Below are 15,265 nucleotides of genomic sequence, written 5' to 3'. Positions count from 1 at the left end.
AAGACATCGAGGGTGAGTATAGGACTGTTTTTTATTTTAATTCTTATTTTTTTGACCACTTATATGGTGCCCAGTGCGTGGAGGAGAGTCTCCTCTCCTCCACCCTGGGTACCAACCGCACATAATCTGCTTACTTCCCGCATCCTGGGCACAGCCCCGTGCGGGAAGTAAGCAGATCAATGGACCCCTAGGTGTGCGGAATCCCCTGCAATTCCGCATTTTAATGAACATGTTGCTTTTTTTTCCGCGATGCGATTTTTTCGCGGAAAAAAAGGCTACATTTGCACAAAAAATGCGGAATACACTTAAAATAATAGGAGGCATATGTAAGCGTTTTTTTCGCGTTTTTATCACGTTTTTATAGCGAAAAAACGCGAAAAAAACGCGAAAAATACTGAATGTGTGCACATGGCCTTTCTCCTGCTGCTCCAAAGTGCACAGAAATCCATCTGATATGACTTCGTATATCAATACATTCTGTGCGAAGCAGCACAGATCCCCCTGGCATTTTACAGCTCAGAGGCAGGAATTGTCATGATTCCTCCACTCAGTGAATGATTGCTATGCTGTTCTTTGGAAACTGGCTCATGCTAAAGGTACCTTCACACGAAACGACATCGCTAGCGATCCGTGACGTTGCAGTGTCCTGGCTAGCGATATCGTTTCGTTTGACACGCAGCAGCGATCAGGATCCTGCTGTGATGTCGCTGGTCGCTGAATAAAGTCCAGAACTTTATTTGGTCGTCCGATCGCTGTGTATCGTTGTGTTTGAAAGCAAAAGCAACGATACCAGCGATGTTTTACACTGGTAACCAGGGTAAACATCGGGTTACCAAGCGCAGGGCCGCGCTTAGTAACCCGATGTTTACCCTGGTTACCAGCGTAAAAGCAAAAAAAACAAACAGCACATACTTACATGCGTCCCCCAGCGTCCGCTTCCTGACACTGACTGAGCGCCGGTCCTAAAGTGAAAGTGAAAGCACACTGTTAGGGCCGGAGCTCAGTCAGTGTCAGGAAGCAGACGCTGGGGGACGCATGTAAGTATGTGCTGTTTGTTTTTTCTTACTTTTACGCTGGTAACCAGGATAAACATCGGGTTACTAAGCGCGGCCCTGCGCTTAGCAACCCGATGTTTACCCTGGTTACCCGGGGACCTCGGCATCGTTGGTCGCTGGAGAGCGGTCTGTGTGACAGCTCTCCAGCGATCAAACAGCGACGCTGCAGCGATTGGTATCGTTGTCGCTATCGCTGCAGCGTCGCTTCGTGTGAAGGTACCCTAAGTTGTCAGTGTTTTGATTAACAGCCTGGCTGTCCAATCCTGTGATTGTTGTTTTGAGCTGTCAGCGCTTTGGTTGACAGCTCCGCTGTCCAATCTGTGACTGGGAGGTGCGGGACTTTCTCCAGGTGTTCTGCGTTCTGGAGATTGCCCAAGCTATTTAACTGAGCTGTCTGCCCCTGATCCCCTCCCAGGCGTAGTTTGTGTTTCCTGGTGAGTGTTAACCTGATTCTGTTGCTCTTGGGCCATGTGCACACGTTCAGGATTTTTAGCGTTTTTTTCGCGTTTTTTCGCTATAAAAACGTGATAAAAACGCGAAAAAAACGCTAACATATGCCTCCTATTATTTACAAGGTATTCCGCATTTTTTGTGCAAATGTTGCGATTTTTTCCGCGAAAAAATCGCATAGCGGAAAAAAAAGCAACATGTTCATTAAAAATGTGGAATTGCAGGGATTCCGCACACCTAGGAGTCCATTGATCTGCTTACTTCCCGCACGGGGCTGTGCACACCATGCGGGAAGTAAGCAGATTATGTGCGGTTGGTACCCAGGGTGGAGGAGAGGAGACTCTCCTCCACGCACTGGGCACCATATAACTGGTCAAAAAATAAGGAATAAAATAAAAAATAGTCCTATACTCACCCTCGATGTCCCGCGCAGTGTTCCCGCCTCACCGCTGCACGCTGCCGTTCGGTTCCTGTAGCTGATGTGCGGCGAAGGACCTTGCCGATGACGTCACTGTCCTGTGATTGGTCGTGAGCGGTCATGTGACCGCTCACGTGACCGTGACGTCACGGAAGGCCCTGTGCGCACACACCAGCTATAGGAAGACGAACGGACGCCGCTGATGAGATGTCTGGGTGAGTATAAGCATTTTTTTATTTTTTTTATTATTTTTAAACATTCTATCTTTTACTATAGATGCTGCATAAGCTGCATCTATAGTAAAAAGTTGGTCACACTTGTCAAACAGTATGTTTGACAAGTGTGACCAACTTGTCAGTCAGTTTTCCAAGCGATGCTACAGATCGCTTGGAAAACTTTAGCATTCTGCAAGCTAATTACGCTTGCAGAATGCTAAAAAAAACGCGAAAAAAACGGAAAAAAAAACGCAAAAAAAAAATGCGGATTTCTTGCAGAAAATTTCCGGTTTTCTTCAGGAAATTTCTGCAAGAAATCCGCAACGTGTGCACATGGCCTTAGTCCTGATCATTTAGACCATGTTCTGACTATTCCTTTGTTTTGTCCTTTGGCCTTGATCCACTATCTCTTGTTATTGACCCTGGGCTGTGATCTGACTTACGCCTTTGCCTTTTCTCTTTGGTATCCACGTGCTCTCTTGGTATTGAACCTAAAACGTCTGACTTTTCTGCCTCAGTCTGTCTGTGAGTAGTGACTAGAGTCACAGGAAGTCTCACAAAGCTCTTAAGGCAGTTGACTTCAGGCTCCCTCGCTTAAAGGGCCAGTTTTTATTAAATAAGTTACCAAATGTTTTACTGTTCCTATGGCTAAATAGTTGAAAAATGTTTTTCATCCCCTTTTCCCCTAATTAAGTTTTGCAGGAGGTGATAGATTCACTTTAAATGTTCTATGATTAGCGTTCTTTACACTTGACTAATAATGATTTATCATTGATCACACAGCACTCTGGTTGACAATAAAATAACAAAATGTACTGACTACTTAAAGTGTATACGGTATATTTTTTATTATAAAGGAAATGAGTAATAACAATCACAAATAGAAAGAGACATCACATCTCTGGCACTGTTAATTTCTGTAGAATGACTCTACCATACAATACTTTAAGTTCTAAGAAAGATTCCCACTATTAAAGTGATCTATCCACTAGCATCTTGCAAAAGGTGAAACGCAGTTCCATTTAATTATCGGCTTCTTTAACCTCTGCCAGGAGGCTTGAGTCTACTACTTATAAAGTAGAGTACCAGAATTCACAAATTTAATATGAAATCAGTGCCTCTTAATATCCATTTAACACTTTTACATACTAGAGGCACATACAGTGTATGTATCACACATTTACAAGAAGGCACCATAGGATGTGGACGAGGAGCCAGCAAATTAATCAGGTCTATAGGAAACCCACTGAATTGGCAGCCTATACTTCAAGGAAGATTAACAAAACATTGTAAGCTTGTAAAATGCCTTCATTATATACAATGATGAGAAAAGCTAAGGACATCCTATTTGAATTCTATACTTTTATGCATCACAGACATAATAGGAAAAAACATCTGTTGGTTAGAAAGTCTTAAAATCAGGTAAAATGTGAGGTCAGATAAACATTCATACATGACAAATTGCACTATGTCATTATTTAACAAAAAGGAGGCCAACGTGCTGAAGCAGTTAATGAAATAGTAAGTACACCTAAACTGTTTCCATAAGAATTGAGAGATATTTGCAGCCAGGGGATACTAGTCAATTGTCCTTGATTAATTGTTTCTCAGTAAGTAGAACCACCTCTATAAAAGCAGCAAAGCACTTTGCTGGTCTGAGCATTCAGGAGTGTGTTAACACAATGACAAGGAAGAAATACATCAGCAATGATCTTTGAGAGGCTTTTGTTGCTACCAATTTATATGGGAAGGGCTGTAAGGCCATTGCCAAACAATTTGAGGTCAAACATTCTCCACTGAAAATTTTTTTTCACATGTCAAACGTTCAAGACAGTTGACAATCGTCCCAAGAGTGAACATCCCAGAAAATACACATCAAGGTTAGTTTGCATTGCTCAGAGGAATTGCAAAAGAAAATGCAAGAGCTAAAGCTTAGACTCTAAAGGTCTCAGCCTATTAATATTCAAGTTCATGACAGTACAATTAGAAAAAGATTGAACAATCAGGGCTTATTTGCAATGGCTGGTAAGAGAACGCCTCTTTCTAAAAAAAAAAAAACACACACACACATTGAAGCGCTGCTAAAGTTTTTGATGTTACATCTAAACAAACTACAAGACTTCCGGAACAATGTTCATTCGGAATAAGAAATCAAAGTGGAGATGATTGGCTATAATACCCTGCACCACGTTTTGCAAAAAACATTCATAGTGCATCAGCACAAACATCTCATGCTGTCAAGCACATTGGTGGAGGAATGATTATATGGGCAGGTTTGGTAGCCAAAGCAGCAGCTATCTGGAAAAACTTAGCATGGGGGACACTGACCCATCAGTAGTGGCCCATCCTTCAAGGGGTAATCACAGGATATGACATAGATGTGTAGTAATTTCACATCCGACCAGAATGTTCAGAACTTTACCCTGATTCACGCCACTGTCAATGGAGAAGTGGTCAGATTTCCATTCATTTGTACAAAAATTCTGAAAATTTCACCACTGACAGCTGTGTGATGGGCTCTGATCTGAAGATAAATGCTGGTCCCACTGACTTCCATTACACAATACATTTATGGAATATATTGTGAATATGCCACAAATGTACAAGATGAAGATCCCGTTTTGACCTTTCTTCTCCCCCTACCACATAAAGACAGGATTATATCCATTTGTCGGTAATAAACATGGCTGGTGGTATGCCTTTAATTTCCAAATTAACCAATCATTTGCATTTCAGGATAATTGATAAAACTGTCATGGTCCATCCATGAAGCATTTCAGCTGTTCCATTGGGAGTTCTCTCTGAGTCTCTGAAAAAAGGGGTTCAGACAGAATTCAAACAGATCAAATGGATTTTATTTGCTCTTTTTATCCAACTGTGACCATCTTTAACATGAATACAAGAATGTAGTCTACTGCTTCATACATACCTTATCAGAACCAAGCTTATTATATACTGTAGATATGGGTGAAAAACCAAGCTTACTCCATAGATACCATTACAGAACCAACCTTACCACACAAATATTGCTACAGAACCTAACTTGGATACCATGACAGGACCAAGAGCCTAGCTCACTACATATATATCATTATAGAGCAAAAAACTAAGTTTAGACATCGCAGCAGAACCAAGAACCAAGCATATGTATTGGATACCATAACAGAACTAAGCTTAGATACTGTAATAGAACCAAGTGTATACAAAGTACCAGAACCAAGCTTATATACAGTAACAAAACAAAGCTTATACACAGTACCAGAACCAAGCTTATACACAGTAACAAAACAAAGCTTATACACAGTACCAGAACCAAGCTTATACACAGTAACAAAACAAAGCTTATACACAGTACCAGAACCAAGCTTATACACAGTAACAAAACAAAGCTTATACACAGTATCAGAACCAAGCTTATACACAGTAACAAAACAAAGCTTATACACAGTATCAGAACCAAGCTTATACACAGTAACAAAACAAAGCTTATACACAGTACCCGAACCAAGCTTATACACAGTAACAAAACAAAGCTTATACACAGTACCGGAACTAAGCTTATACACAGTAACAAAACAAAGCTTATACACAGTACCAGAACCAAGCTTATACACAGTAACAAAACAAAGCTTATACACAGTATCAGAACCAAGCTTATACACAGTAACAAAACAAAGCTTATACACAGTACCAGAACCAAGCTTATACACAGTAACAAAACAAAGCTTATACACAGTACCAGAACCAAGCTTATACACAGTAACAAAACAAAGCTTATACACAGTATCAGAACCAAGCTTATACACAGTAACAAAACAAAGCTTATACACAGTATCAGAACCAAGCTTATACACAGTAACAAAACAAAGCTTATACACAGTACCAGAACCAAGCTTATACACAGTAACAAAACAAAGCTTATACACAGTACCGGAACTAAGCTTATACACAGTAACAAAACAAAGCTTATACACAGTACCAGAACCAAGCTTATACACAGTAACAAAACAAAGCTTATACACAGTATCAGAACCAAGCTTATACACAGTAACAAAACAAAGCTTATACACAGTACCAGAACCAAGCTTATACACAGTAACAAAACAAAGCTTATACACAGTACCAGAACCAAGCTTATACACAGTAACAAAACAAAGCTTATACACAGTACCAGAACCAAGCTTATACACAGTAACAAAACAAAGCTTATACACAGTACCAGAACCAAGCTTATACACAGTAACAAAACAAAGCTTATACACAGTATCAGAACCAAGCTTATACACAGTAACAAAACAAAGCTTATACACAGTATCAGAACCAAGCTTATACACAGTAACAAAACAAAGCTTATACACAGTACCAGAACCAAGCTTATACACAGTAACAAAACAAAGCTTATACACAGTACCGGAACTAAGCTTATACACAGTAACAAAACAAAGCTTATACACAGTACCAGAACCAAGCTTATACACAGTAACAAAACAAAGCTTATACACAGTATCAGAACCAAGCTTATACACAGTAACAAAACAAAGCTTATACACAGTACCAGAACCAAGCTTATACACAGTAACAAAACAAAGCTTATACACAGTACCAGAACCAAGCTTATACACAGTAACAAAACAAAGCTTATACACAGTATCAGAACCAAGCTTACACAGTAACAAAACAAAGCTTATACACAGTACCAGAACCAAGCTTATACACAGTAACAAAACAAAGCTTATACACAGTACCAGAACCAAGCTTATACACAGTAACAAAACAAAGCTTATACACAGTACCAGAACCAAGCTTATACACAGTAACAAAACAAAGCTTATACACAGTATCAGAACCAAGCTTATACACAGTAACAAAACAAAGCTTATACACAGTACCAGAACCAAGCTTATACACAGTAACAAAACAAAGCTTATACACAGTACCAGAACCAAGCTTATACACAGTAACAAAACAAAGCTTATACACAGTATCAGAACCAAGCTTATACACAGTAACAAAACAAAGCTTATACACAGTACCAGAACCAAGCTTATACACAGTAACAAAACAAAGCTTATACACAGTATCAGAACCAAGCTTATACACAGTAACAAAACAAAGCTTATACACAGTACCAGAACCAAGCTTATACACAGTAACAAAACAAAGCTTATACACAGTACCGGAACCAAGCTTATACACAGTAACAAAACAAAGCTTATACACAGTACCAGAACCAAGCTTATACACAGTAACAAAACAAAGCTTATACACAGTACCAGAACCAAGCTTATACACAGTAACAAAACAAAGCTTATACACAGTACCAGAACCAAGCTTATACACAGTAACAAAACAAAGCTTATACACAGTACCGGAACCAAGCTTATACACAGTAACAAAACAAAGCTTATACACAGTACCAGAACCAAGCTTATACACAGTAACAAAACAAAGCTTATACACAGTACCAAAACCAAGCTTATACACAGTAACAAAACAAAGCTTATACACAGTACCAGAACCAAGCTTATACACAGTAACAAAACAAAGCTTATACACAGTATCAGAACCAAGCTTATACACAGTAACAAAACAAAGCTTATACACAGTACCAGAACCAAGCTTATACACAGTAACAAAACAAAGCTTATACACAGTACCAGAACCAAGCTTATACACAGTAACAAAACAAAGCTTATACACAGTAACAAAACAAAGCTTATACACAGTATCAGAACCAAGCTTATACACAGTAACAAAACAAAGCTTATACACAGTACCAGAACCAAGCTTATACACAGTAACAAAACAAAGCTTATACACAGTACCAGAACTAAGCTTATACACAGTAACAAAACAAAGCTTATACACAGTACCAGAACCAAGCTTATACACAGTAACAAAACAAAGCTTATACACAGTACCGGAACTAAGCTTATACACAGTAACAAAACAAAGCTTATACACAGTACCAGAACCAAGCTTACCACATAGACAAGATAGCAGATCTAACAACAAAACATACCTGGAAATAAACCCAGAGTAAATACACTTGCGAATTCCTCTAACAGGATTGCTTTCACAAAAATTGTGAAAATATCGAAATGTAAATGATTCCACTGTACATTCTACTTTTTCTTTTGTTAGAGGAAAAACAGACCCATTCTCATTGTAAAAAAAAATAAAATAACTTTAAAAAATCCAGTAAAAACATTATATAATTAAGATAGTTACAGTACATCCACTTTTTTGCTGTAAAAGTCAATATATATGAAAACATGATGCAAATCTAGTCTCAGCTACAGATTTTACCTTTTAAACTTTTACTTACATGATAATGTACATACTCCTTTATATACACACACAGTGGCTCACCTTGTGAGAACATAGGCAACCTTTCACACATAGTGTATGTGCACGCACAGGCACATGTAGGCATACAGAGTCATAATTTCATCGATACATATTTCCAGACACACATATATAGGCATATTTATATAGACACATTCAGTACATAGATGTATTTACATACTGATACATAGGCAGATCTACGTATAGACACATAGAGGCATATTCACATACACACATACATAGGTGAATTTACACACACATGTATACATAAGTCATACATAGGTGTCTATATACCCACATAGACAGGCGGATTTACACACACACACACACACATACATACATAGGTCATGCATAGATGTCTTTGTACAGTAAATTTACATGTAACAAATGTTTCCTATTTACATATTTGCATATATCAACATATTTAAACATACATTTTTTATATAGAGAAACATAAGAATACTTATATCTGCACATAGTTATATTTACATGCACACAGACATAGGCATATTTACATTTACACAAGTATACAGGCTATTACACAGAGGCACACTTCTGGACATACTGTACACACACAGGCTTGCTTTTCCACACACTGCACATACATAAAAACATACACATATTTATATATACACATACATAAGCACAAATTCATACTTTTCATACTTACATGGCACATAGGAGTGGCACAATGGCAACTCAGGCAAAAGAGTGGGAACCGGGGAGAAGCCAGGAGAACTATGGGTGATATGAAGGGCTTTGGTACCAAGGTGCAAGGCAAGCCAGTGCTTCTCAGGCAACCAAACAAACATCAGAGTGCTTTGCACAGGATGTTCCAACATAACCTAGAGTCACAACATCCTATGTGCTGCGGCTGGAGAACTGAACATCCTGACGCTTGTTGGCATCAAAACCTCAGGCACTTAGCCAAGGCAGGCAACCTGGACTATTGTGGTGGTTTTGAGGCACTTTTAAATAATTACAGCAGTCTAGATGGTAGCCAATTTTCTCAGGCAGCAGACATCTACCTGGGGACCAATCCGGGAGAAACAAGTCCTCCTCACCCACAGCCCTGCCCGCCCCTGGCCACAGGACCTTGCAGTCACTGAGTAGACCAAGAACTCCTCTCTATCCCAAAGTATTGTAGAGTGAAACGTGAGACCATCTATCCAAAAGACAAAGCTTGGCCGAAACTGGATCATGCACCAGGACGATGATCCCACTAAAACCAACAAATCTACATTACAATGGATGAAAAATGAAAAAGAAAAGAATTAAGGTGTTGCACTGGCCCAGTTAAAGAGGCTGACGGGTCCAAATCGATAAGTCTGCAGGCACTCTGACTTATAAATCCACCAATTCACACACTGTGCGCTGTGGGAATTCACCAGTTTCTGAGCCGAGACCAGAGAGTATGTTATATGAGTTATACATACCCCTGGTCAGTGGGCGCGGGTTTGACAATACACTTGCAGTGAGCTGCGGCAGCGCTCTGTCTAGTCACATGCATGTCTAGTGGGCATGACTGACTAAAGGGCACGGCCTCTGGCCAGGAGTATATATAACACATATCCTCCGGTCTCAGCTCAGTAACCGGCGAATCCCCGCACAGTGCGTGTGCTGGGGGGGTTCATAAGTCTGGAGTCACACAGAGTGTCAGCAGGCTTGGACTTAACAACCTTTAAAGCCCAGATATTAACCCACTAATAATGCTGTAGTGGGATCTTAAGTGTGCTGTGTACAATGAATTGCCATAAACCTCAAAGAGCTTAGGCAATATCGGAGAAAGGGGAGCCTTATGATGTGAGAGACTGATAGTCATATAGAAAATGATTATTGCTGCTAAGGGTTCTACGAGCTATGGATCCATAGGATGTACTTATATTTTCACACTCTGCTTCTGCATTTTTGCCTTGTTTTGTTAAATAAATAAAGGCCCATTGTAATTTGTCTTGTGTTGTTCAACTGAGGTTGTACCTATTTTTATGGCCTTCTAAGGACCAGATTTTTTTTATTATGTCCTAATATGTGAAACCATAGAATTCAAAGAGTGTATAGTTAGTTTTTCTCATTATTGTACAAGGGATGTCTTCAAGACGTCATAGACAAAGTATATTTAGAGAAACACAGTCTAATTATTCATATGGAACCAACACAATGGAAACGTTGCTTATCGTAAAAACAGTGGCCCCAATTCATCATTGCTGTTTTTTCAGTTTTCTGGAGTAATTTGCTCCTGTTTAGTGGCTGTGGTATTTGTGCCTTATTCTCTATACACTTTGTGCCAACTTTTAAGTTGTCTTTTTTTAAAGTTTTTTTTTAATTTTATAATTTTTCTTCAACAACTTTGCTTATCCAGATGTTTTAGACAGATTCATCAAATGCAAATTCTTCCAGATAGCAATTCATTTTATATCACGGTACCTGGGCTGCGCTTGTGGAAATGAAGAATCCTCAGTGGTATACAATTACAGTTTTTATCCAGCCCAACGCATTTCGGTGCTGGACTGGTGCCTTTTTCAAGGTAGAAATCAAAAGCAGTTGGTTTTTTACCTTGAAAAAGTTGCCAGTCCAGCACCGAAGTGTGAATAAAAACCTTAACTTTATACCAGAGAGGATTCTTCATTACTGCAAGCCGGTCCAGGTAACGTAATATCGCCGTTAAACTGATGTTGCTCATTATGGCACCATATTTCGGAGATATCCCCACCATATAAGCACTGCTTCTTGGGAAGATTGGCCCCATAATAAGGCATCTGATCAAAAATGTCACAAATTGTTTAGCGGATTTGACAGAGGAAGTCTCCAGATGCCTCCCTCCATAAAACTGGAGGAAGGGTGGACACCGGGGAGAAATCAGGAGAAGATCCCATAAAAGTTTGTGGGTGCCCTATTATATCTGTGGCCAATTTGGAAGTTGTATAGACTTATATTATGGTTAGCAGGTGTTATTTTATGACATCCGCACACAGCTTTACCATGCTCCACCAAGTGCCCTAAACACAGAGCTATTCTAACTTAAAAGCAATAGTTAATATCACAAAATGGAAAAATAAAGAATTTCCCAATAAAATTCATATAAAGAGCATGAGAAAGTCTGAATATCCTATTTTGGTCATATCCCAGTTGCTGATTCAATTAGGCATTTACAGTACATTTGAAATGACAAAATATGAATACTGCAGACGTATGACGTATGGACACGTTCTGGTTTACGTCTACCCCATAGACGTTTATGTAAGTGTTACAGAATAGACCTTAATTACCAGCATAGTCGGTGATCATAAAGTGAATAGAGTATGACAGTGACACAACATTTGTGAATAGAGTATGAAAGTAACACATTGTCATTTAGTATTAGCTATGTGTAAGAATAGTTGGTGACTGATACAATTTCTTTTGATCGGTAATGTCTGTGGCAGTTCTTATTTCCTACCAGACATGTCCGAGTACATGAACATGAAAAAGGTGACCTGTAGAGAGGGATATCTGGTAACAATGTACCGTAAGAAAAAATTATTTCTAATTGTAATTTCTTTAGCTACGGTAAATCTTACATATTACAATCCAAGAATCAATAATCCCTACAAATTAATATGGTACTTGTAAATATGGCTCATTGCCACAGTTATATTGAATTGGTATTATGCTGTGAAGTTAAGAAGTGAAGCCTTACGAAGTGGAGATGGCCATTTTTAATAAGGAGTAGAGTGGCTTGTGTCTTCTGCTGGCCAAATATAGGCTGTTATATCACAGAAAGGCACTTCTGCGGTGTTTGCCTATCTTTGAATCTGTTGGGACTACTGATTCATAGAATATTAGAGTTGGAAGGGACCTCCAGGGTCATCGTGTCCAACCCCTGCTCAATGCAGGATTCACTAAACCATCTCAGACAGATGTCTGTCCAGCCTCTGTTTGAAGACTTCAATTGAAGGAGAACTTGCCACCTTTCGTGGCAGCCTGTTCCACTCATTGATCACTCTCTCTGTTAAAAAGATTTTTCCAATATCTAATCTGTATCTTCTCCCTTTCAGTTTAATTCCATTGCTACTCATGTTTTGCGATTCTTCTAGCAAATTAGCAAATATTTTACAGAACTTGCTTATTAAACTATTTTCAGGGGTCATATACAACCCATTTCTCATTCATATCAATGAATCGGGTCATCCACAGGAGACAACTGCTCTATACATGGTCTGCTCTAGCAATGTCATGATCTAGAAGTGAATTGATGTAATACATAGGAGTCTATAAAATGGCTGCTTCAACAAGGTGTATATAATAGGTATGTTTAAAGGGGTTGTATTTTAATCTTGCATGGAATAAATTTGTGAAGTGCTTGTAAAAACAATCAAGTTTGCAATCTACTTGTTATTGAAAATCTGCTCCGTGCACAAGAATAATGACTGTTTACTGGTATTTGCCTAGGTTACTGGCCACTGCTGCAGTGTATCAGTGGTGGCCAATGTCCTAAGCAAGAAGTGCAGCACTTAAAGAAGTGCTTCTAACAACGTTTTTAACCTCTTAATATTGTAATCATCATATTCTACAGCACTGTGTACTTACAATTGCTCATTTTGTCTTTCTACCCAGTTGATTCTTCTCTTTTCTCTGCTCTATATAGAAACAGGAAGTATTGTACCTGCATTTATCATTCCCCGCTTCAGCTCCTGACCCAGCTGCTCCCTCCCCCACCTGCCAGGGACTTTTGCAGTGACTTCGAGCTCATGCATGGAAAATTGACCTCCTGTTTTCTTCCACATAGAGTTTAGAAGGATTCAGCTCGTCAGTTATTAATCACGTGATGTCATAGACCTAATAGAATAGAGAAGAATTATCTGGGTAGAAAGGCAAAATGAGCAATTGTAAGTTCACAGTGCTATATAATATGATGACGGCAATACATTAAGAGGATAAAACTTTGAAGGGATGAGTGTTTCTTTAAAACCTATCTCCTATAGAGCTTGTCAGCACTGCTGTAAAGGTGATCAGATCACTGGATCCAGCCAGCTTCAGTACACCTACAATCTTCTGATGCTGGCGAGGCAAAACTACCTCCGTTTGCCGCTTTGCAGGCACATAGGTCAGGTAAGCAATACAATGATGCCGCTTATTCCTTACTGTAAATTAATCAGAAGCACACAGCCCCTGTTAAACAGGAAGCCAAGGGGGCAGAGGAGTAGTGTGCTCCTGTTCAACAGGATGAGAAAAACCTTTAAAGGTGTGGTCCACTACTATGACAACCCTTTCTTGATCAAAAAGTTTGGCCCCAATAAAATAATAACGCTGTCGGCAGTCACTCTCCCCGGGGCTCTCATGCGGTGTTGTGGCACGTGACCCCGATGCCCAAACAGTGCTGGCATCACTGTCCCCATCTTTTGAACAAATTGATCATGAAGAAGTCCGGGCTGCAGCTGATCCCGGAATTCCTCTTCATGATCGATTTGTCCAAGGTGGGGACAGTGATGGAGATGCTAATTGGGCGCTGGGGTCATTTGTCACAATACAGCACAAGAGCCCTGGGGAGAGTGACTGTCGACACCATGGGAATGGCGTCAGCATGGGAGGTGAGTATAGGCTTTATACTTTTTGGGGGGCCAAGCAAGGGATGTGAGAAGTTGTCCAAAAAGTGGACAACTTCTTTAAGTATAGCCACATATTTAGCCTAAACCATGTTGCTTTTATCATTACACAAATAATTTTAGTAATTTTTAAGTAAACCATGAATGCAAAATGACACAAATTGTATCCAGCACAATTTGCAGAGATAATCTTTAAGGTGAAAAAGTTAAATTGATGAATACATCTGATATGTGATAGTTCATCGTGCAATCCTGGCAGTGGTCAGACAGTAGTGGTAGACTTAACCTTAGAGGATAATACTTGCTTAAAACGTCTTTTCAGGTCTTGCATGTTGGGAGACCTTGGACGCACAAGATGGAGTCCTCTTCGTTTTTCTCCATTACAACTGAAAATCATCTTACCAACCTCTTGGCAAAGCTGGTAAAATGCTCCGTATACCCCTTCATAATTTTCTCTGGCAGATACTTCAGCATATGTGCCAGTCAGTTCATTGGCTAGTTGGACCCCTTCATCAGATTCTACCTGCCGGGCCCTTAAGAGATCAGCTTTATTTCCTACTAAAAGCAGAGGGATTTTGGTGTTTGGGTGGATTTTCCGTAAATGCTGATATAAGGGTCTAATCACTCGGTAGCTATTGTAGTCTGTGATTGAAAACACAAAAACAAAGCCATCTGCCCAGTAAATGGATCGGTTGATCTGCTCCTGGCAACAAATACTGTCTGCATCTTCCTGTGAAAACAAAAGGGAAACACATTTAGCAAACGAAGAAATGGGGCCCTATCCTCCATATACAATGTGTGCTTTGCTACTGGTGACTGCCATGCTTTTTCAATTTTCTCAACGTAAGTAATTTTTTCCAGCCCATTTCCATATATAATGTTTTTTGTCTTAAAGGACACAGTATTTTCCTGAAGCCACAAGGGTAATCTGCAGGTAAATACTGTCTTGACCACTTCCCAACATGGCAATTTTCTGTTTTTGAACGTTTGTTTTTTCCTTCCCTTTTTCCAAAAGCCATAATTTTTTTTCTGTGCCCACATAGAGCACTTGTTTTTTTTATGGGACCAGTTGAAGTTTTTATTTACACCATTCATTTTACCATTCAGTGTATTGTAAAACAGGAAAAAAAGGAAAAAATTGTGGTGAAATTGTGCAAAAAATGCAATTTCTCAATAGTTTTTTTGGGCTTTGTTTTT

General features: G+C 39.4%; 1 protein-coding gene across 1 annotated transcript in view; it reads right to left on the bottom strand.

Moving 5' to 3' along the window:
* Positions 1-8,064: 8,064 nt before the first annotated feature.
* Positions 8,065-15,265, bottom strand: part of LOC143805562 (ras-like protein family member 11A-like) — a 56,171-nt gene continuing 48,970 nt past the window's right edge. The window contains exon 4 of the mRNA XM_077285055.1: positions 8,065-14,798. Coding sequence (XP_077141170.1) covers positions 14,331-14,798 — 468 coding nt within the window. The 3' untranslated portion in view covers positions 8,065-14,330. The remainder of the gene's footprint in view (positions 14,799-15,265) is intronic.

This window comes from Ranitomeya variabilis, chromosome 2, assembly GCF_051348905.1.
Source record: "Ranitomeya variabilis isolate aRanVar5 chromosome 2, aRanVar5.hap1, whole genome shotgun sequence".
Taxonomy (NCBI): domain Eukaryota; kingdom Metazoa; phylum Chordata; class Amphibia; order Anura; family Dendrobatidae; genus Ranitomeya; species Ranitomeya variabilis.
The sequence above is the reverse complement of the archived record's forward strand: the minus strand, read 5'-3'. Positions and strand labels throughout refer to the sequence as shown.